The 24,993-nt window shown below is 37.8% G+C and overlaps 1 protein-coding gene across 7 annotated transcripts in view; it reads right to left on the minus strand.

Annotated features, from left to right (window-relative positions):
• Positions 1-24,993, minus strand: part of slmapa (sarcolemma associated protein a) — an 87,131-nt gene that overhangs the window by 18,490 nt on the left and 43,648 nt on the right. For 3 of the 7 annotated variants that reach the window (XM_082534915.1, XM_082534916.1, XM_082534921.1), the window contains 12 exons: positions 17,199-17,235; positions 10,738-10,800; positions 9,708-9,803; positions 9,270-9,341; positions 9,038-9,178; positions 8,809-8,946; positions 8,265-8,433; positions 7,451-7,501; positions 5,324-5,497; positions 3,580-3,645; positions 343-402; positions 128-199 (listed from right to left, as the gene is read on the minus strand). In XM_082534915.1, coding sequence (XP_082391041.1) covers positions 128-199; positions 343-402; positions 3,580-3,645; positions 5,324-5,497; positions 7,451-7,501; positions 8,265-8,433; positions 8,809-8,946; positions 9,038-9,178; positions 9,270-9,341; positions 9,708-9,803; positions 10,738-10,800; positions 17,199-17,235 — 1,139 coding nt within the window. The remainder of the gene's footprint in view (positions 1-127; positions 200-342; positions 403-3,579; positions 3,646-5,323; positions 5,498-7,450; positions 7,502-8,264; positions 8,434-8,808; positions 8,947-9,037; positions 9,179-9,269; positions 9,342-9,707; positions 9,804-10,737; positions 10,801-17,198; positions 17,236-24,993) is intronic. The other 4 variants (XM_082534918.1, XM_082534917.1, XM_082534919.1 and 1 more) reach the window with 4 other exon arrangements.

The following is a 24,993-nucleotide window of genomic DNA, read 5'->3' on the forward strand; positions in this document are numbered from 1 at the left end:
GCAGTGTTCAGGTAGATTTATACTTCTACTTAAATCAAATGTAATTTTGGGATCATTAAAACTGAACATTTAAAAAAAATAAAACAATATCATAAAACCTAATTTCTAACTCTGGTGTGTTCTCTACCTTTGAGTCGATCAGGGCTGGTCAGGATGTCATCTCCCGCCGTCTGGTTGTTCTGTAAGTGGGCGTCCATCACTTCAACAGAAACATCAGGGTGAAAATTTCAGTTCAGGTTTTAAAAAACAGCAATCCATTTAGCTTGCTTTTGTTCATGGATGAATCTATATCAGGACTCAAAAAACAAAAGAAATCCAAAAGAAACTGAGTTATTAACTTACCATCAAAGTTGGCCAGTTTGTGGAGTGAATCACTGACGGTCTTCTTTAGCTCTATGACAGCTGCAGAGAGAAAAAAAACAGAAAACCAGAAGGAATCAGTTTAAAAAAAGTCAGAAAATAAAATCTGACTGCCACCATTATCAGCTGGATTAGCAGTTGGTTAGTAAAAGTGTTAGTATACAAATTCAGAAAAAGTAATGTTTTATTTCAAACTTCTCAAACTGAACAGCTGAATCAGAGATGAATCATTTTAACACAATTATCAGACGACAGGAAAAAACGTGTAAAACACTGAACCAGCTGACAGCTTGAAGTAATTAATCACTACTGCAGTGACATCTCACTTATGTATCCTTACATTCAGTATGATAAATCCAATGACATTTTTGTACAGCAAAAACTAACTGAATTCAAATGTGGAAATAAAGTTAATAAAAAATAAATACTTAATGCAATCGAGACCCTTGAAAAAGCCAAACTACGCTTACCAGCTGTTATTAGCTGTTCACACAATAAATGTGAAATTAAACTACAAAATTAACACAGCTCACTTCAATCAATTCCAAATGACCTTAAAACTAAAGCTTCATCTAAAGCAGTGGTTCTTAACCTTGTTGGCGGTACCGAACCCCACCAGTTTCATATGCGCATTCACTGAACCCCTCTTTAGTGAAAAATAAAATATGATTTTTTTCAAATTCAAGACATAGATATGTTTTTTATTGGTGCACAAAATGAGCGGTGCATGTCACGGTGGAGGCTCTGCCGAACCCCTGAGACCAACTCACCGAACCCCTAGGGTTCGATCGAACCCAGGTTAAGAACCACTGATCTAAAGTCTTAATCTCCATCTGTGCATTATAAACCACACCAGAATGTGGCTGACAGCTGACAGTAAATGTAATCAACCGACAAGGTACAGCAGCAATAAAAATTCCACAGTGGATGATGTTTCCTCAAATGTTTTCACACACTTGCTACTCAATCTGTTTCTGGTATGAGTGAAGACATGGTCAATGTGTAAAAAGGTAAAATTTCCAAAGTTATGTGAATTGAAGAAACTAGAAGAGAAGGAAGACGAGGGGGGAAAAAAAATAGAAGGGAGCAAAAAAAAATCTGTTTCACGTTAGTGAAAAGTCATAAAAGCAGCATGCAGGAAAAAACACTGCTCCAGGAGAAGAAGAATAAAAGATGCCATAAGGAAATCAAAGCAAACAATATATATGTGTGGGCTTTTTTTAAAAAAAGAGGAAGAAAGAGTTCAATATGCAGGAACATTTGGTCAGTGAAACATCACCAGGCTCCAAATGTAATCTAATTATTCTCACAGAACCATGAAAAATAAAACTGAAATTAAGGCTTAGGTGGGTCCTGGTTCCTCATGATGAACCTCTAGTTTCACAATTTTTCAGCTAAAGCCTGCTCAAATGATCTGACAAATGGTATTAACACTTTAACTTAATCTTCCCAATAACACATATTTGCTCTCTTCATTCACAACAGTCAAAAACAACAGCTGTGCTGTGATTTTAGGAATAATCACAAAGAGAGCTCATTCATGTCTGTACCAGCTGCAGTGAGGTAAATTTCATGTGCTGCTGCTGACAGAAAAACAAGATGTCGCTCTTGCAGAGTAGTATAGACTGTTTTTTTTTTCATCAGAAAAAAACCATCCATCTTCTTCTTTATCCGGGGCCGGGTCGTGGGGGCAGTAGCCTGAGCAGAGAAGCCCAGACTTCCCTCTCCCCAGCCACCTCCTCTAGCCTATCCGGGGGAACACCAAGGCGTTCCCAGGCCAGCCGAGAGATATAATCTCTCCAGCGTGTCCTGGGTCTGCCCCGGGGCCTCCTCCCAGTGGGACATGCCCGGAACACCTCACCCAGAAGGTATTCTTGTTAGATGCCCGAACCACCTCAGCTGGCTCCTTTCAATGTGGAGGAGCAGCGGCTCTACTCTGAGCCCCTCCCGGATGGCCGAACTTCTCACCCTATCTCTAAGGGAGAGACCAGCCACCCTTCGGAGGAAGCTCATTTCCGCCGCTTGTATCCGCGCTCTCGTTCTTTCGGTCACTACCCACAGCTCGTGGCCATAGGTGAGGATAGGGACGTAGATCGACCAGTAAATTGAGAGCTTCGCTTTTACACTCTCTTCACCACGATGGACCGGTGCAGCGTCCGCATCACTGTGGCCGCAGTGAAAAGAAGGTAGAATATTCCCTCCAAACAAAACGTATAAATTCTAAACACGCAAATCAGTCTGTGCATAATCACATTGCTCCGCCAATAAAAAAAAGTCACCTGCATGAATATATCGCCTATCATCGGTTATTGGACTGGAAAAATTTTACATATCGCCCAACCTTATCTACAACTTTTCTTTAAGAGATCATCCTTTGGTGTGGCAAGGATAATAGAAAATTGTGCTAGAAATCGATGTTGTTTTGTTTCTTGTGTTGTTTTAAAATCATACTTTATTTTTATTCTTTACTTTGTACTACATGATATTTTGCAGTGAACAAACTAAAAGACCCACAGCAGCAAAGAACATTTGATTGAAACCATGAAAACACAAACATAGCCATTAAACAATTATATCTGCATAAAATAGTTTGGCTGCTTAAGGTTTAAATACTACACTTAATACTACTCAACCTTAAAAAGTTTATGCTGCTTAGCCCATCTTTATGAAAAGAACACTTGCAGTTTTCTCAGAATACTCTTTACCAGCCTGTTTCACACAAAATAAAACTGCTCTGAAGAAACATCCAATTAAAGAAAAACAATCTTCATCCAAAAGATTTAATCACAGTTCACTAGTTAAGTAAAGAAGAATGAGCAAGAACAGAAACAACTTTAAACCAGGAAAATCCAAGGATGCGATGATGTGTTAAGGCATGTGAAGAATGAGTAAGAAAAATGTAGATTTCATTACATCACATCTCGAAATTTAGAATTTTTAAAATCATTACAAAGTGGGATATTATGGTATTATTGGAATTTAGTGGAAGAAATTTTTAGTTATTAAATGTTAGTGTCCAGATCTTATAATTCTGAGGAAAACAAAATAAAATTTGCCTAAGTATAACTTAAATGTTGTGCTTTTCATTTTATGACTTAAGCGCTCTGACAGTTTCATTTGGCTTCTCCTGGCATTGTTTGGCCTCCGTGGGAAGAAAGTAAAGGAAATAATGAGGAAAAAGTGTTTCGGTGTACAGCAGAAATGGATGCTTGTACTCACGCGGACAGTCAATTAATTGTTGGTTTCTAGTCGAGTCTCCTCCGCTGTTGTTAACATGACAGTTGTCTGATAGAAACACAGAGAACTGACATTACTATTAAGACTATCAGAGCAGAGCCCGGTATTTCTTTTCGATTTTATTGATTCTGCTTATCAATGCCAGGGTAAATTGAACCATGGATTTAACGCAGATCGATACAATTTTTTTGAATTTCTTGATTTTGATTTTTTTTTTTAAAAATTTGTCCTGATTCTAAACTGGTTTTATTGCAATATTATATTGAACTGCAAGACAAGTGGGTTTACTGCATCCCACGTGCTTGTGCCCGTGTAGCCAATATAAGCACACTGAAGAGCAGACCATAAAACTTAATGTTCTGGATTAGATAAGCAGAATCACAAAACATTGTCCTTAAGGATCGACAAATCTGGAACAGGATCCAGTGGAGAATTGGCTCTCCAGACCCAACCCGGTTTTAGACCAGACAGGTAGAACCAAAGACAGAAATCATGACGGACAAACAGGTAGAAGCAGGTAGAATGCATGAAAGAACGATTTACAGAGAACTATGAGGACAGATAGATGCACAATAAAAGGATGGAGCTGAAATTAAAGCCAAAATTCGTCTCTTCAGACAGAAAGTTATAACACAAAGGTTCTGGACAGATACCACATCAGACAAGATGTGGACAAGCAAACAGCAGACAGGAAACAAAGCCTCCCAGCAAGTTTTCATTTCAACATCACGCACAAGAAATAACGAGTTAACCAGCCCAACAGTTTTCACAAGTCCGCTCGAACTTTGAAGAAATAATAATAATGATAATAATAATTCCACCTCATTTTTGCATCTAAGTAGAGACTTTACCAAAACAAAGTGAAATCAAAAAGATGATACAGTTTAACTCCCAAAATTCTAACAAATCACAAAAACTGAATTCAAGGCTCGGATCAAACAAGTTATCATTTAAATGTGCAAAATATGAGGCTCATTTTAAGTAAAGTATCACCGTCTGAAATAGGTTATTTCAAGAAAACTGGAGGATAGTCATGCGTAATATGATGTGGCAGGAATGTTTAACTGGCTGTTGTTTAAAAAAAACAAAAAACAAAAACTTGGATAGTGTCTGTGATCTTAACCCACTTCATTAAAAAAAGAAACGGAAAGGGGAAAAAATCCAACACATTTTGGACCACTGTGGGCACCAATTTAGGAGATATTGTGTCATTACACAGTATGCAAACCCATGAACAGAAAAAGCATTGATCGACTGGCCCAGAAGGCAGTGTTCAGTTGAATCCTGAATCCTGCCAGAGGACAGAAACCAAACCAAGCACATGATCTCCTGGTTGGAGTAATTAGAGATGGCAGATTTGAACGGGATTAAGGTCACTCTGCACTCATAAATTACTAGGTAAAACTAGTTCCTCACTAAGAGGGTTTAAAGGAGTGATTAAAAAAATAAAATGCATTTTTAAATTAGAAAGTGTTTGTCTGTATCCTAAAATAAAGATCAATGTTAAAAAAAATAAATGAATAAATAAAAAAATAAAAAAAATAAAAATCTAAAAACCTGGGGAACCCCCCCCAAATAATATCAAGAGCAAATTATTCCCTAAATGCTTTTCTAATTATTTGTATTACAATAGCATTTTGTTTTGTTAATTCTGTGAAGGAAAACCTTTTTAAAAAACAAGCCTAGATATAAATTAAATAGTTTATTATTATGATAATTAAACTACCATCAGCATCTTCATCTTCCCCAACTGCACCATCTCCATCTTCCCCAACTGCACCATCATCGGTGTCTGTATCCTCCTCATCATCGTCTTCCTCCTGGCTCTCGCGTATCTGCTGTGTGGAATCTCTGTCCTCGACAAGCTCCTCTACTGGTCCGTGGGGGACAGTGACGACATCTGTCATGTGACCAGATCAGATATAGACGATTTTGTCGAAATGTCACCAGAAATGTTGAGCACAGAGTCTAAATGATGGCGGGTTCCGTCATAAGGTGATTACTGTGGCGAGGTGTGCAGTGAGGCAGTCACCCGCAGCATTCATGTTCAGATTGTCAGGCATTCAATGACCAGAAGTCAATCAGTGACCAAGGCTACTTTTCCCCCCACAGGAAGAAAAACAAAGCAGTGGACAGTTTGGAAACCAGAGAAACAGCCCAGATTATCCAAAAAGCCCCAGAAAAAAAACTTCCATCACTATCACCAGTGGATATACCGACCATCGAGCTATTTAAAGGACATGAAGCCTTGTACAAATCCTACGGGCTTCACACAGAGCTGAAACTGAAGGTCACATGAAACACTTTGGCTTCAAAAGACTTTAGAATCAGAATCAGAATACTTTATTAATCCCTAAGGAAAAGATGTACCCCTGAACAATCATTAAAAAGAAAACGCTTTAGGCGGTGTGACAACAATACCTCATCAGCCTTTTACGGCTGAGGGGTAAAAACTACTAATTTAACATAAATTAAAGTTCAGATCACCAGAGCCACAGCATCAGCAAACCTTTGGTTGTTTTAGGTAAAATATTTACTCGCCTTAGTTTCACGTCATATTTTTTTACCTGTTCGTCAGAGACCCACTTTCACATTTCAACTCCCAGTTTCAGAATGTACCAAAAATAATAATAATAACCCTATCTCGCTCACTTTTCTCCAAACGACATTTTTCTTCCTCTCACTATCTCACAGCAAAGTTAAACCAAACAGCTCAAGCTGCCATTTAAGGGCATCATCAAGCTTCCCCTCCATTTCTTAATGGCATCAGAAGAATCACAGCTGAAGAGTTGAGAAACAAACAAAGAAAGTTTTTTGCTCAAGTTGCTCAATCAATTCTGAACTCGCCTCTATTCCCTCTATTCTCGTTGCCTAGTGCAACATCTTACATCAGCTGGAATCATTGTAGAGATATATGTAGTTACACTATAAAACTGAGCTGCTTTATTGGTGAGCGAACCGTAAAAATCTCTGGAAAATGACCACAACGTTTTTTTGCACAAGAACCCACATACTGTATGATGGATGCAGCTAGTGTGCGGTGCCTTAATCCCCTAATTTGTTTTAACATGCAGTGTAAAGCTTTACTATTTGTTTACTTATTCAAATAAGTCATAACTGGAATAATAAGAACAACCTTTACAAAGTTGGAAATATTTGCTATATTTCATACTGTAATAAGCATAAATGATGCTGGTCCTACAGCTCCCATTTCTGGTGACTTATGAGTTAGTCAATAATGCTGCAGGGTGCGCTCATGTGCAGCCACTTTTCATATAATAGGTCTGTATAAGAGGAGAGGGCTGCAACTGAGCCTGACAACCATGCCCAATATATTCTCCACTGATTTTCAAAACTGGATATATTCCTGATAAATTATTTTAACTTCCTGTTAACCCCCCAGTAATATTGCTGTGTAACATCGTATTTCTATAAGTAATATCACCTAAAACTAATTATTATAAACCTTCCTAATATTTGAAAACTTAAATTTAGGTCATTTTATCTCAGTGTTTATGTTTCTGATTATAAACGTGGAAAAAGATGACACTTTCTGAATACTCTCAGGACTTATTTGAACGCTTCAGTTCCTGCACCAAGATATAAACTACCGGAGGAAATGGAAACCCGAAGGCTGGATGTCATGCTACCATAAACAAGACGAAAACAGAAGACACCCAGATTCCCGTGACAGACAGATAGAAGTTCAGTGATAAGAGCAGCAAGCAACAGGAAATTACATGGAAATCATGCAGGAAGCTGTCATGCATCATTAGTGGAGGCTGAGGAAGTGATAGAGATACACAAACAGACGGTGATGCAGATGACGCAAACCCAGGACATGTGGACTCACCCAGACTGTTGTTCTCTTTAATGCTTTTCTCTTGTAGCTGTTCTAACCGCACTGTAAACAACAACAACAACAACAACAACAAAAGCAGAGAGAAGTGTTGACTGACAGGAAGTCCGAGCACAGGTCGAAGACATGATCTGACCTGCACAAGAGGCGCTATGTTATTAAAGTGACTGGCGTAAAGGGATCACTATGCCAGCGGGTTAAATAGGACAGTGTGTTTGCTCTGTGTATAGTTGTAAAGATGCAGATGATGCAGATTGATCACCAGGTGACTGAAAAACCATCATTTAATGTATCCAACCTATCATGAGTTTAACCAGGTCATTCAGTACAAAACTGAAATTGGCTATGATGTTTATAAATATTCTAAGTTACTGGACCACAAAGTACACGAGAGGGCTGGCATTTTTTAAGCTGCGAAAAGGATTATGACTAGAGGATGAGCATGTTATTAAAGCACAGGTAAAAAGGAGACCTTTCATTTGTTATAAATTGTTTTGACCAGCCACCTGTCTCATACTACAGTAATATGACCTCCTCACAATTTAGTCAAAATACACTTTTTGTCATTTTCTCCATTAACTATTGCAAAACAGATCCAACATCCTAATCGGATGCCTAAATACACTCAGATGTCTAATTGCAAGTAGCAGATCAACTCTGAGCTCCTCCTGAATGAGAAGTTGCTGTCCAGTTGCTTTTATTACATTTTGGGATCAAGCTTTGATTTACGCAACCATATGATTGGATTAAGCGTCCAAGTCTGTGTAATGCCACATGAATTGAAGTGTGCGCGCGCGTGTGTTTGTACCCTGCAGGGCAGCGAGCCTCTCATTGGTGAAGTCATTGTCTGCCTGCAGAGCCTCGATGCGAGCCTGGAGAACCTGCTCCTTCTCCTCCATTTCCTCAATCCGTAGTTCCAACTCCCTCTTCTCTGTCGCGCCCCGCTGAGTGAGCTCCTCTTGTCTTCCCTCTGCAGCCTGGAGGAGGAGAAAAGGACGTAGGAGAGGTTAGCCAAAGGAAGGAACAGAAGAGGACAAAGACAAGGGTAAAAAAAAGTGGAATAAGGAGGGAAATGGGGAGAAAGCAAATAGAAAAAAAGATTATATGCTACATAAAACACAGCTCCCATTTTTGATAAATAAGGATTATTCTGAACTATAAATAATGCAAAGCTGCTCTAGCAGAGTCTAAGGATAAAACACAAAATGAGCTTAAAATGAGCACAGATTCCCTCTACTGAATTTGTAGATAATTTTATTCTAAATATATCTCCCAAAAACACATTTAAATAAAACTTGTTCTAAAATAAAGTAATGCTGCAGGAAAATAAATAATTTTTCCTTGACGGTTACCTTAATTTTGTCAGTGAGCTCTTTGATCTCATTAACGGCCGCGTTGTACTTGTTGGCGAGCTCCCTCAGCTCCTCCTGACTCCTTTCAGACATCTCCTTCAGGTGGGTGCACTCGTCCTCGGTGTTACTGAGCGTGCGCTGCACAACAGCAGAGATGGCACCAAATGTTAAGCTTAGAAATTTTAATTAGTTTCATTCTGTGCATACCATATACACATGTGTATTGTACCTCCACCTCTGACAGCTTCCTGACCACCTCAATCTTCTCCTGCAGAACTCTCCTCAGAGACTCCTTTGCCGTTGTCTCGTAGTTGTGTTTGTCCTCCTGAAGAGCCAAGAGTTCCTTACGGATCCCTTCCTCTGTCTGGGACTGAAAGAGAATTTTAAAATGCGATGATCATTTTAACTTTGCTTTGATTCATTGTAGAAGTATGCAGCCATTTTTTTATGTGTATGTATACCTTAGAGTAAGCTTGTAACTGACTGCCCATCACCTCCAGCCTGGAGAGAAGACGGTCCTCATCAATCAAAGCCTGTAGGAGACACACACTTAGTTTACAGCAGTCCTTATCACATTAGATACCATCTATAGATGAAAACAACACAAATTAGTTTAACTAATCGCAGCGTAGTGTACTAAATGACCCTGATTAAATATGAGCAGTTAGATATGATGTTGCAAACTCGAGGTGAATCCAAGTTCACAACTCTATATAGGCTCTATTATTAAATAACCAATGAAAGTGCTGTGCCTCATTTTGTTGTGCTCATATTTGTGATTTGTGGGAAACACTATACTTATATGTTACTAAAAAGACTAAATGCTGAGCTGCCAGAAAGCATGATCACAGCTGCACTTGTTCCTCAACTTGTGAAGAATGAAACGTGTTATTTCCTACCTGCCAGCTGCTCTCTGAGGCCTCCTGAGTGGTGGCTAACAGACGCTGCAGAGTGGCTAACTTCTGCTCCAACATCTGCTCTCTGTGTAAGGCCTCCTAGAGAGTGAGAGGGAGGTCGTCGATGAAAAATAACTCAGCACAAACAAAAGCTTACACAGTTATTTATGACAATGTCTGATTTTTATCCACTAATATTAGTGCACCAGTTAACTTCAGTTAGCTGCTTTTTCTTTGCGGTTTATTGTAATCTTTGCTTGGAACCTTCCGAGGGAATGAGGATGCAGATTAGTTCTAAGCCAACTCTGGTACAGTGCATCAACATTTATGATAATATTATACATGGTTCCGTTTTTAGCTACAATCTTAAGTGATTGTAGCTAAAAACGGATAACATAAAAATTAAAAATAAAAACAAAACCAGTAATCAGATTTTTTCACTCTTCCTTTAGAAATAATTTAAACATGTATTCTTCATTTCAGTTCTTTGTGCTTTATAGAAAGTTGGTTTTTAGTAATGACCTCTGATGTATGCTTTTCATTATGTAATCTATTTTTTTATCAGATAAAAATTCACATCAATTTCACATCAGAGAAATACTCCTGTCAAGTCTTCACATTACCAATGTTGTCTTGTTAAAGCAGACCTATTCTGTTCATTTCCCAGCTTCATAACTTTAGTCCTTTGGGGTGTAACAGAGTAAGCCTGCATTCTTCTGATTGGCTCCTGTTGGTAAACACAAGGGTTGACCAGCAGGTGGGTGGAGCCTTCAAGCCTGATAACTATATGAAGGATATCCCTCTGCATGGCATCATATAGATGGTGCAAAAACAGCCATAAACCAGCTGTTTAGAGCAGTCCGAAGCCTGAACTTATGGCTCACCATGATTATTTGTATGTGAGCAAGCACCAGTTTAACTGTGTTTGTACATATTTATATAAATAAGAAAATAAGGAGAAGCACAATCACATTTCAGACTCATTATTGTTAGTGTAGTTCTCAAATATGTCCAGTAGGTGTCAGTGTGTTACCTGTAGATACTGGGAGAGCTGGAACAGTTCCTGAGAATACATACTGGGAGTGTTGGCTGCAACCTAAAAAACGAACACAAATACAAACCATGGAAACATGCTGACAGTTGTCTGAGACTCATTCAGCCTTTTGTTTGAATGCAAGGAGTCAATAAACAGCTGAAAAACCAAAGGTTAAAGAGTAAGCTGACCTTAACATACAACAACAAACATACATGAAGACAGAGCACAGGAACAGTGTCCACTTCTGTCTGACTACATCTCTGATCATTAAAACATGACATGAAATATATAATTCTCTGCTTTTATTGACTCACTTTGAGCTTCAGAATTCTCTGAACGACTCTCCGTTAATAACTTTCATTTCAATATCTGTTTGTCAGTCAGTAATGTTTATCTATGCATCTATGCAACTGTTACTGTTGTAGCCACAACTTAATTTTTACCGCTTTCCCTCTGATAATGACAAATTACTTCAGTATCAAAAACGGGTCAGAAAATGAATAATGTAGTGTATTCTTCTTAGTTCTGTTTGTTTTTTTTAAGTTGTATAATTTACAACATATTTATTGTAATTTACTTCTGGTGGCCTACATGCAGTACCTTCACAGCCCCATGCTTTTCCACACTTTAAGCCTGGGTCAGTGCTAAGTTGTGTATCATAGAATGGATGCTAACTATCTGCTACTGACTGCCAGTAGCAAAACATATTTAGCACAAAAAAGTGTTAAAGTTAGTACTGCTTTTCTTTTTGTTGTTGGAGGCTGTTGAATTTAACGAAAGAATCCTTAACGAAACAAATCTAGTCAAATTTCAAATAGGTCTGCGTGATAGCAAGCAAAGTGATGAAAACACTCAATACAGCCTACAAATAACCACACTGACATGTTCAGGTTCTCCAGTCATCTGAAGAAAGATTTCATGTACACCTCATTCATTTCTGTATTTTATGTATATAAGTTTAGATTCGTTATTTATAGTTGGTTTACACAGCTTTGTGTATGTATGTATGTGTGTGTGTGTGTGTGTGTGTGTGTGTGTGTGTGTGTGTGTTTTACATTGCTGTGCTTGAGAGCCACCATCTACCGGAACCAAATTCCCTGTATGTGTCTGCACATATATTTGGCCAATAAACACGATTCTGAAAAGCTCTGTGGAAAATTAAACTTTAAGGAGTGACTGATAACGAGTACTGATAGTGTCCATTAGTGTTACGCTCAGCTGGATTTCTGTTAGCCATTTCCATCTGCTTGCTTCTCACAGACTTTACACTTACACAGTATTTTAATACAGGCAAATAATAAATATGTTCCTGTTGTCAGACAACAGATTAACCATGAAATATCAAAGCCGCATGGTCACCTTTGTATGTCCACAGCTATTCCTGCTGGTTGGTTTTTATAATAGATCTGTGAGCTGGTTTTCTTTTATCCTTGTATATATGTGTACAAATCAAATCAGCATGCCCTTTGCTATCGATGTTTTATGTTTGTTACCAGTATGAAAACATAATGAGGAAAACACCTTTTACACTTGTGGCGCTAACCTACATAAGGTTTAATACATTTATACACACACACACACACACACACACACACACACACACACACACACACATATGACTATGTGTGTTGAGACCTGGGAGATGTGAGGATCCTGCTTTAGAACACTTAACTATGTTTAAGAATGGCTCAAATGTAATCATAGCTCCTCTCAGGCGTGCTCACACACAAGCCTACATTCCTCAGACAGGTTATACTGAGTCTTTGCTGCTCTGAGGAAGAATCAGAGCAGGGCGAGGCAACAGAGGAAGCCTGGTACAACACACTATGGGTAAACAATTAGTCTGGTACTGCACTGTATGACACATAGAGTTACATTACATTACATCTATATAATGTGTTTAAATAAATTTGTTAAAGTACCATGTGTCTACATGATCACATGTGGTGTGGTACAGGAAACTATAGAAAGGTGTTCGTTATGATATGACAAAGATTTACTCGTTCATTCAAATTACATGATAAATTATCCCTTGTGTGAACACAGCACTGGGAGCCAGCTGTTGCATGCGGACTAATTCAACTAATTGCAAAGTAGCTGTAAAACAAACCAGAGCAACTAAAGCTCGTAATTTCTACTGATTTCATTTTTTTATTTCTTTTTCAAATGGTTGATACCTTATTACTGGAACTTCTTGATACCAGTACAGGTTTTTACATTCTCAAAACGGTCCGTGTTGCCTTACTGAGCATAAATCTGTGCACTTTCCTAATATTTTATGACTATTTGCAAAAAACCAAAAGAAAATAAAAAAAGACAAAACTTTATTCTAAGGAAATCCCACTATTAAAAAAAAAACAAAAACCACTGATTAAAATCAATATTTTCATATATCTAAAGATTTTACTTTGTGGGAAGCTCAAAGTCTCTTGATAAATTCCAATATTTTTATATGCAGAAATTATCTTGTAGTGTACATACAATACATTGGTACTAGTCAATTTATCAGCTAAACTCTAACAGCAAATTTCCCAATTACAGTACTAAGGAATTTTCCCAATGTTACAACACTGAGGTTAAAGAATCAACCTCAATTCCTTCTGGAACTTTAAAAGAAGTCTATATGACTGAATTTAGCACCTGACTTGTAGAAAAAAAAAAGTGTACTTTAAATTGTACAGGGTATTTTGTTTTTGGCTTCATTCATGCTCTTTGATGCCTGTCTGTGTAGGTTTGTGAGACTTCCTGGAACAGCAGCTTTCAGTGTTGCAAATTTTAGCATCTTTTAATTTGGCTTGGAAATTCACCCCACATGGAGAGGCAGATTCCAAGAAGCATGACAGGAATGACCAATATTACTGTAAATTGGGAAAACCAAATTTTGAGTGTTAGATTTGCAGGATTGCAAATCCCACCAAAGCTGGCCCAAATTTAAACCGTGCAACTGTATAAAAGATAATGTCCCGCTGTGTGGATTATGGACATTATCTGTGAAAAGCAGTTTTTACACACAATTCAAACATTAAAACATTTTTTAACCCATCCCATTTAACCCAAACACAACCGGAGTCAAGGCATGTGTGCAGTCACAGCACAGCTCAGCAACTTAGCTGCTTATTCACCCCTTCATCTCTCCTTACCGTGAAGACACAGGAGAAGACTTTAAAGCACACTAAAATAAACAATGGCAAGTCGAGTCACGCAAGTCTGAAGTGTTCCACATGCTGATGTAGACTTTGGTAAAGCTAGAATTGATTTTCATAGATATGAATTTCCAAATCAATAACTGAAATGTGAAATGCTGCAAATAACGGATCTTTCTAGTGAGGGGTTTGTTACGTTATAATATTATTTTATGCCATGTTATACCCCTAACTAAAGATTGTGAATTATTATGTAGTTTGAGTTTGCATTATTCTCCTGAATTAGAAGAAGCTGATAACTATTGCATTAGTTAAACTGATTTGCATTACATTAGACTGCTGATTTATTGTGGATGAATGATATTGTTTTATGATGTTATAAGAAATACTGTTTGCAGAGAGTCATCGCCTTATTTTTCTGATTAGAAGAGAACAGAGCATGCTGGAGTTTTCTGTCCCATCTCAGCAGGAGCAGATAAAACGGGGAGCCAAGGTCGTAGCTTAGGCGCCGTGTGAGAGAAAAGTGTCCATCTCCCACGCGTGTGTTCATTAAAATCATCGTTTGACTTAACCCGGCCGGACCAGTGTTGTTATTGTGGTTTTTTTCTCTTGTCTCCATCCCCAATTTTTGAACTCGTAACAGGTTACAGATAACTTTTCATCTAGAATTGATTCAATTCCAATTCACAAGGTCCCGCATCGATTCGATCCACGATTTGATTCGAATCGGGGAAATTTTGCCTCAGGCAGTCAGAAATATTACAATTCTGATCACTTATCAGTACATATCTATATTTTTTATATCTATAAAAAGAAAGCTGACACTTGTGAGACTTTATCAAAGGTGTGAGCATCACAGCAGATTCCTTTGTGTCAAAGTAACTGAGGATAAAACACAGAAAAACATGAAGGCGGTTTTCCTGGTCTGGGTTTTTATAGCAGATGACCTTAAACATATTGTGCAGTCAAAAACAAAGTGAAGCAGAGCAAAGTTACAGAGGTTTGATTAGAGACACAGCTAAGCATTTTGAAATTTTGCGTAATTTTAAGTTTAAGTTTACATTTGTTCAGTATTGAACAGCAGAAATGAGGCTTTGTTGTCGGAAGTTAGTTAACAAAAAAAACCCAAAAAGAACCAGCAGACTGTAGACTGGTGGGTAATAAGTAAGCGAATAATGCAAAAAACAGATTTTTAGATGGGAAACTATTCCTGAGAGAGAGAGCTCTACATGAAGTGTGATTTTATCGTGGTGGAAGCAAAACAGCAAAAGTAAGAGGAAATTCGTGACGATGTTTATGTGAAGCGAAATGTGAAGCGTAGTTTGGATCGTCTTTGGCTGCTGGTTCAGTCAGTATTGTTTGGAGAGAGATAAAATCTGCAGCTTCAGAATCTAGCGCAAAAAGGACGTAAACACAAAGTGCCCGCCAACGCTTCAAAATCAGTGAGCTGTTGGCTTTCAGCCCCGACGGCGTGTCGGCGTACGTGCGTCAGGTGAGAAAGACGACAGCTCACTGATTCGGATGCGTTGTGTCTGCGTTTTATGTTTACGTCTTTGTGCAGAATCAGTGTACCTGCTGTCATTTACTGTTTTAGCTGTTTGGTGGTTGTAGAAATTTTGTGAGGTTTAACCTGAGATTCTGGTATTTCAGGCAAAATAAATTTATATTTAAAAATCGATTCAGGAGTTTAATGAATCGATATAGGGCTGCTCGATTATGGCAAAAATGATAATCACGATTATTTTCACTGAAATTGAGATCACGATTATTTGACGATATTTATTTAACCCTTTAAGACCTACTATAGAACCAAGTCCACCAGAGCTTATATTATTTTTATTTATTTTTTTTACATGCTGTAGTGCCATTTGTGGGAGCATTTCAAGTTGCTATACATCAATACAACTGTTATAGCCCATATTTTAATAATATGTATGCATTAAGTGCATAGTAATTACATAAATTGCAAAAAAGTGCAATAAACTACAAAAAAAATTGAAAATCGCTTTTGTTTTGTTTACATATATTTCTACTTGGAGAAGTTTAAGAGGTTTATCCCTCAAAACTTTAAATACAATAAAGTTGCAAAAAATAGTTTCCCACCACAGGAAATTTATTTTGAGTGTCTTCATAGTTTTATTTTGGAGATACAGCAATTTTTATATACTGCAGGAAAAACAAAAAACAATCCTATGATGCAAATTTGCAAAGAAAACAGCATGTGCATCATTTCACTGTGGGAAGTGTTACGAACAGCTGATAGGAACGGCAAAGCGTGTTTCTGGAATATTATGTTTTTGTTCCTGCAAGCGCTTTTTATGCAGTTTTTGCAAAGCTATATGTGGAACGAAACCGTGACCGAGGACAAGCTGATGGCATCAGATGTAAGTACAACTCCTCCGGTTTCATATGCAAAACAAATTATTGCGCTAGCTTACACGGTTCAGGTTCTACAGGGATTTAAAAATAGTTACGCAAAACGGAGCATGCTGCTCTGACCGGCTTTAAAGGGTTAACAATGACTTTAAAAAAATAATATAAAATAGTGTGCAACACCACTGAAGTTTTTTTTTTTTAACTCTTTTCAACCAACGGCAGTCACTCTCCAAATAACTTCTGCTTAGCTTTCCGAGCTTCCCTCGGGTCCTCTTAATCAGCGGTCTCCAACCTTTTTTGCGCCACGGACTGGTTTATGCCCGACAATATTTTCACGGACCGGCCTTTAAGGTGTCGCGGATAAATGAGGGAGGGGCTAATAATCGGCTCAGTCATTTTTAATGATCGTTGAAAGCCCAGATCGTAATCGTGATTAAAATTCGATTAATTGAGCAGCCCTAAATCGATATCACGTTATCCAAGCCAGAATCGATTTTAATTGATAAATCCCACCCCTAATTATGAATCTAAACAAATAGTTGATCTCCAAAAGCATTGGGACTTCAGTTTAGAGAGGTCACATCCTAGCTCTGAGAACATAACAAATTTCTTTTTAAACTTGAGTGGACAAACATCTAAATGTATGTGAAACCACAGCCTGTACAGTGGCAGAAAAAAGAAATCCTGCTTCTTGATGCACATGAAGGATTTCTGTAATGCTGCAGCACCAACTGGCAGGGATCTCTGCATTCCTTTGTCAGCTGACTAAGTCCACTCTGTGTGTTTAAAGACCACTTATGTGTGTTAGAAATACAAACACACACTCTTAGATGCTTCTCTGAGGTGTAGCCCTACATGTGAGTGAGTGAGAGACACTTTGACATGGGACAGGACAACACTAACAAAAACACGCACACACATACATACTTCTGTTCTTACCTTGTCTATAGGTAGTGGTAATGGAGGCTGGATGACACTGAAAGAGGAAGAGAGGAGAGAAAAAAGTTCGTCACCATAGAAACACCAAAGAGCAAAGACACGTGGAGTAACCACGGAGACCGAAATAAAAAAAATGTTCCTGGAAAAGTCTTGTGACATCGGTTTTTCAGCTCATTTTAATAAAACATTCATTCTATTACGACCAAGTCACTGGCAACAAGGAGTCCATTTCCCACACCTTTCTGACATTTCACCAGGTATAAATCACTTGATGTAAAAAATATCCACTCAGCAACTGAGCCTTGCAACAATTTTTAGATGGGAAGAGCAGAGGAAAAGACAAAGGAAAAAAAAACCTAACTTTTCAGACTAAAACTTTGGTTATGTTCATAGGTTATTTATGCAACTGGGGAAAAATAAAAAGTGAGCATTTATATATTACATATTTATGTATGTAATTTAATCAAGCAAAAACCTCCAGGTCTGAAAAATGAAGTCAATTCATGAAGAAAATAACTGCAGTCCCTCTAATGGCCACTTAAGGCAGGCTTTTAAAGTGAGTTAGTTGGCACAGACTCACATGTTAAAATGTCTAACTTTGCAACATAAATAATCATGTTTACAGCCTGCAACAAAACCTTTGTTGACAGGAAAGTCCATAAAAGGGTGAAACTAACAAGAAAAGATAATAACCTGGTTATGACCAAGTGTATGAAAAAAATCCCAGTCAGTTATTAGTAGTGGTGGTAGCTGTAATAGCGGTAGTAGCAGTAGGAATAATTATTGTAGTATTAGTATTTTTTTATTACCATTTTTAATAGTTAACCTGTTTTCACACGTTTCACAGCTCACTGAGCTCAGCTAAATGCTCCATCAGAGACTGCACTCAGGTGGGTTTTATGTGACATACACTAATAACAATACTCAGTATCTCAGTGATACTTTTATAGGAAGATGAGTGGATATCTTTTGTTTGTGTGTTTGCTTTTGGAAAGACATGAAATCACACTGTCTAAATTCCTAAGTACCCTGCTATACTGGAACAAAACTGAAACCTAAGAGTCAAATAAATATTGCCATGTGTTACTTCAAAATGGCAGATAACTGGTTTCCTTTTTCTTTTTTTTCCTTTTTTTTTTTTATAATATTATTAGTTGACTAATTTAATTCACATACTCATTATCAGTTTCACTTGCAGCCTGAAAAACACTCAGACACATATGTGTTTTTAACTTTTAGTGAACTTGCACTGAATCACACTGCAGTGGCTGCTGTGTATGTTGGATCAGTGTGGTGTGGTTGCTGCAATTACATCAAACACAGTCAAGTCAAGCTTAAGCCTGAGAGGATTTCCCTTAAAGTACAGGAAAAGTCAGAGATTGATGCGACTGTTTTCTTGCAGACAACACCTTGAGGCCAGTCTCAAAAATATCCTGTTACATAAAGTCTGACTTTAATAACATCTCAAACTCACATATATGGACCAATAAAACACCAAACAGTGCATTGAAACGTTTCACTCAAATCAAGTGAGATGTGTAAGCACAGGATACAATTACTTTACTACAGTTTGCAAGGTTCCAAAAAAAGATCACTGTCTGATGAAAACAAACAAACAAACAAACCAAACAAACAAAGTCTTCAAGTAGGCCTGGAAATTAAACATTTTCAGTCAGACCCTGTAAATCAACCATGTAGTTGACTATACAGTTTTGTTAAGGTTATACTGCTATCAGTTGTAACATTAGCTACAGGTAAAAATTTAAGCTAAAATTTGTGTACTTTCAATGAGATAAACTTCAATGAATTCAGAAAATCTAATTTTCTTTAAGAAATAAACAGAAATTAGAGTAGGCAAACATAATAACAGTTTAGAGTGCATCTACTATCCATTTCCTTATTTCCTGTCATGTATAGTTGCAGTGGTAGATGTTCATATCAAACATGGCCAACGTTTCAAATAAAGTCATCTACAGTACTGTGCACCAGTCTTAAGCCAATCATTTCTTTACATTTTGCTAGAAAATGGGAAATGGGCACATTTGAAGTAAATGATCAAGTGCAAAAATAAAGGAAAAACAGATGCCTGCCATTTGTTCTGTTCTGTCAGGATGATCCCACAATGCTTCAATAATGCTGAGGTCCAGTTCTCTGGGGAGGTCAATCCATGACTGATGGTGTTCAGCTGTGCATTTTTCCACTCAGGTGATGCTTTTACTGCATTGGCAGTGTTTGGGATCACTGCCATGCTGAAAAATGAAGCTGTTACCAATCAGAAGCTTTTAAGATGGTATTGCAACAGGCCCATAAGACTGCTGCCACTAATTTTCAGTCCAGTTCTTATGCAATTTGGCATACTTCAACCTTTTCTCCCCTTAAGCCTTTCTATAAAGAAATAAAGGATGGCTCAAGAATTTTGAACACACATGATCCCTGTGAACCAAAAGCTCAGGCTCATGAATATCCTGATACAGTCTCCTCAAGCAACAATCATTGTATTGTGTCTGCTTAGGTAGGTACCCAAAGTCAAATATGTATCTGCACTTTTAATGGTCACTAGGATATAAAAACCATTCACTTGTACTAACCAATTACCATATTAGCCACAATAGCATGTAGACATACCAGCCATACAGTGGAAACTGTCATGACCATCTTCTGTTGCATATGCATAAGCGCAACAAATGATTGGCTCATCTGTTTCCTGTTTTGGCTATTGGTTGGCTTTTTAGAGACAGTGGCCACCATCTTCTATAGCTTTCCATTTAAATTATTCTTTAACAGCATCACTTTTCTTGTAATACCATGGATTTAACTTCGTTATTATAACTGAATTTTTCAGTAAACTGTGGGATTCATATTGTAAAGATATGTAGGACACAGCAGGACATAGCAGTCAGAAGATGAATGCATTCATTTTAAAAAAATCACAAACCAGTGCAATAAATTTGTAGGTCACTTGTTTTAACACTGCACTGCTCCACAGGATCACATTTTTCCATTTCCTTAGGTCAAACCATGCATAATAATATAGTACAGTCACTGTGAGTCGCTTCCACTGCTCTCTGTGTTGCATTAATTAAAAAACACAGTAGTTTTGACAGGAGCTGAATGAAGAATAAATCTAAACCAAAACCACAGTGTGAAACCTTCAGTTGCTGCCCTGCAGAAACAGGGCCTCTGTCATTTTGTGCAGTGTTTACCCAAAGTACTGTAATCTTACAGCACAGCAAGGTCATGCAGGTTTGTTTGAGAGACAGTGTGGAGATTACGTAGAAACAGTCACAGTTCAGGAATGTAAATTCAACTCTGGGCAAAAAAATAACTCAACACTGTTAATGTGTCACTACTCCCTGCAGAAATGTAGAACGCAGCAGCTCCTTTAACAAAAAACTCACGGGTCGCATGAATTCTCATGACAAAAACACATTTTACAAATCAATAATTGGTTGTTTTTCTATAGGAGACAAGAACAAGCTGGACTTCAATACATTTCCTCTTATAAAAAGGATTGCAGCACACACTTCAGCTGAACATACTTATAACTCCAACTCAAATTTGCTTGGTTACTGAGCTGCATGTAAAATTCTGCTCAGAAGAATGAAGATGCAGAAACTATTGTACATCGATTTTATCAGTTAGGGGCAACTCAAAGTAACAACAGGTGCACTGAAGAAGCCACAAAACAACCATGAACAAGGGAATGGTTTAGCCACAGACCACTGCTGTCTTACAACAAAAATAAAAGCCAACAGTTTTATCTTCACTATTTTTAGGCAACTTTCTTCTGGATGGCAGTACCTCACAAACTAATGAGATGACAATACACGACCAGAAATCTGCAGTGAATAAATAGATGGGTTGAGAAAAGCACTTTCATTAACCTCAGTTTGTACATAAGGCCAAAACTGCAGGTCAGAAAAATAATTACAAGCACTTTAAAAGGTTAAGGCAGTGATTTAAAAGGATTTTTGTACATTTAGGACCAGCAGAGCAGGTTCTCTGCAGAGATTAGAGCAAACAGCTTCCACAGAGCCACATCGTCAATCACAGTAAACACCCAGTACTTTATGTTGAGTTGGGCGTTTTCATTAGTGATGGGTCGTTCGCGAACGAAATGGCTCTTAGAGCCGGCTCTTTGACGTGAACGACGCGAGCCGGCTCCTTATCGCGAGCCGTCACGTGGGGTTTTTTTTTTTTTTTTTCTTCCCCCCCCCCCTTTCTCTCAGCCTCTCTCTCGCACTTTTTTTCCGCTTCACTCTGCACGCGAGCCGTGTGCTTTACGCTGGGCAGAGGGGGGAGGGGCGGTAGTTACACCCAGTAGCACAGGAACAGAGCCAGAGAGAGAGAAAGAGAGGCAGGGACAACAACATTAGAAAGGTATAGTAATCATCCACAACTATTTTCGGTTGCAGATGATAAAGGATTGAGAAAGTTTATTCATGCAGGTCCATATGACAGAGAATATGCATGTTCTTTTTGTTTTCATATTATAATTTATATTTAATTGTGTTGTGGTTTGCAGTGTTTTGTGTTCTTTTCACTTTAAATTTGTGAAAGGAAAAAGCTGAAAATTTAAATAGTTAAAACTTGAAATGTGAATAGTTGATTTTTGTATTATATGATTTATTTATTACATTTTATGTGGAGTGAATAAATAAAAGTATATTTACGGTGGCCCCTAGAGACAAAGCACATACAAACTTCAAATCACGTACGAACTCTGAAGCATGTACAAACTCCAAAACACGTACAAACTCCAAAACACGTAAAAACTCCAAAACACGTACAAACTCCGAAGCACGTAAAAACTCAGAAGCATATAAAAACTCAGAAGCACATAAAAACTCAAAACACGTACAAAAGACAACAGAAGTGCTCCAGGATGCTGGGCGCAGTGTTGAGCCTTTGTTATCCTGTGGCTACACAAGCCAGCAAGTACCAACGACCGGATTTGGTGTGTGGTAATAACAGGTAAATGAACTTTTTTTTAAATTATTTGAATATATATATGAGTGCCTGTGTATAAATACACAAACAATACACACATGCTTTCAATTGTGTAATTTAAGTGATCTAGTAGCTCTGCTTTGGAAGTTCAGTTCATGCTAGAAATGTGTTTTGGAGTTTGTACGTGTTTTGTCTCTAGGGGCCACCGCATATATTTATATATAAACATATATAAATAAAACCACTTGTTTTTACGTTAGTAATTCCTTTTGTGCATAATTTTATATTATTGTTAATAATAAATTAATTAAAGCAACAAAACAACCTGAAGAGCCGGTTCGGAGCCGAAAGAGCCGGCTCTTTTTAGTGAGCCGAACCGAAAGAGCCGGATCTCTAAAAAGAGCCGGAAATCCCATCACTAGTTTTCATATCAGAGCTCCACTGCCTGCTGATCACATGACACCCAGCAAGAAGAAATGGAAAAACTGCAATCCTCCTAAATATGTCATAACATTAGATATTTTAGTCTTTCATACAGTATTCCATGTTTCCTCTTATCTTGTTAAAATCTCCTAGTCATATTTTTAAACTGGATACCAGCAAATAAGCATTGTAACACTTGTACGCTGGGCACTGGTACTTCCAGAGGACTCTTGTCCTGAAGGGATGATGATTCTTCTTCACTGTGTTGTTCCAACAATTTGTTCCTGCTGCATTTATTCAGTCACAGTGCTGTCACATTTCTGTGCATAACAGCTGGCAGCAGTTCTAGTATTCAGATACCATCTTCACATCAGCACTGCTCATGCTAATGATTGGGGCGACCGTGGCTCACGGGGTTGGGAATCGCATCTGTAACCGGAAGGTCGCCGGTTCGATCCCCGGGCTCTCTGTCCTGGTCGTTGTGTCCTTGGGCAAGACACTTTACCCTACTTGCCTACTGGTGTTGGCCAGAGGGGCCGATGGCGCGATATGGCAGCCTCGCTTCTGTCAGTCTTCCCCCAGGGCAGCAGTGGCTACAACTGTAGCTTTCCTCCACCAGTGTATGAATGTGAGAGTGAATGAATAGTGGTATTGTAAAGCGCTTTGGGTGCCTTGAAAAGCGCTATATAAATCCAATCCATTATTATTATTAGCCTTTTGCCTCTCTCTTTACCCATACATAACAGAAATATGGGTTTTTGTGATAGTTTGTAGGTTTGGATTAATGGCTTGTGTACAGTGAAGACAATGAGGTTTCTTAGATACAACAGAACATTATAATCCATCTTCTTCATTTTGACCATTTGAAACCCTGATCCAGGCACCAAAAATGTTTAAAAAAAACAAAACAAAAAACAAACAAACACGTAAATAAGCCAAGATAACTGTCCTTTAAAGAAACTACACCTTCAGGTCATTAAACTGCACTGCTTGCAGTTTTGGCACTTACATTTTTTGTACGTTTTCTCTTTTGCCAATTCATGACCAAAAAGCCTTTTTTAATGAGAGTTCACATACCAAACTTTACTACAGTTTTTACTTGTTCCCCTGCTTGTTTTACAGAGAAGAATATTTTATGTATCAGGGGATATTTTGGGCATGTTTTGCAAGAAATTTAAATATAAAAAATAAATATGGGAATTCCTGTTATACAAGTCTGTTTATGGCAACATAAATAGACCTTGAATCATTTGCTAATAGGCTGTTTGTTGTCATTCAGCTACATCATGCTAGCAGATTAAGCCTTTAAAGGTGAGCAGACACCTGTTTTCTCAGGTGTGATTTAACATTTTTCTATTCAAGTTCCTACAATAAAGGCAAGTTAAACTCAAGTAAAGTTAAACTGAGGAGTTTGTCATATTTCAGGCCTGCTTACAAAACAAAATGACTACATCAGAAGTTAATAAAGGGTGGTCTCTGGCTGTGCAGCTACCCTTGGAAAAATGGAGAAACTTTTCTAATGGTCGTCAAACCATGTCTTTATTGATATATACTGAGAGGTCAAAACTCATCATTAAGAGTAAATGTCATCTTCATAGGGGAAGGAGTTAACATCATCACAGTTAAGTTTGCAGTTACAATGTGTCTCTCCAACTAATAAAAACACATCTATTTAACTGATTCCATTAATTTGGATAATTGGGGTACATTTACTTCAGCTTGAAGGCATTTTATTTATCAAGTTACCAGAAAGAACAAGAAAAGATTGCTATCCACTCAATGCCAGGAAAAACAATTACTTTAAACTTTTCTTCTTTCATTGGTATTGTTTTTTTCTTTTAATTGTATTTCATGTAATTTACTTTATTTATCCAAGAAAGTTAGGAAATTATTATGTCACAGCAGCTAAAGCAAATAACTCATAACAAAAACAACACAACTGAAAGTCGAATAGCTCATTAAACTAAATATTATCAATAACGTAAAAACAATTATAAAAAAAGAGCATGACTGAACAGTAAAAATACAGTATTTAGATAAATCTCTTAATCACAATCTGATTAAGCAATTATGCCTTCTCTTAATAAGCAAATAAAAAAAAAAGTACAGTAAACATGCAGGACAAAAATTTATTGTACAAAGATAAGGAAGGATCAGAGGCCGGTTCAGGGGATTCAAGAGGCTCTGCAGCAGTTATTTACAGCAGATTCTGACTGCATCAAGAAAATTACTCATTTCCAGTCATCAAATACTGCCTGCACAGACCAGACCAGCATGGCTCCAAAGCAACACATTTTTAAAAAGATGGAACAATATCTACGCCATCACATGATCTAATTTCACAGCTCTTCAACTGTGGCTCACAAGAACATCAAGTCTGCCTACACGGACACACAAAGTGCAGAGCAGAGCAACAGGAAAA

The sequence above is a fragment of the Aulonocara stuartgranti genome (assembly GCF_965226115.1).
Source record: "Aulonocara stuartgranti genome assembly, chromosome: 5".
Taxonomy (NCBI): Eukaryota; Metazoa; Chordata; class Actinopteri; order Cichliformes; family Cichlidae; genus Aulonocara; species Aulonocara stuartgranti.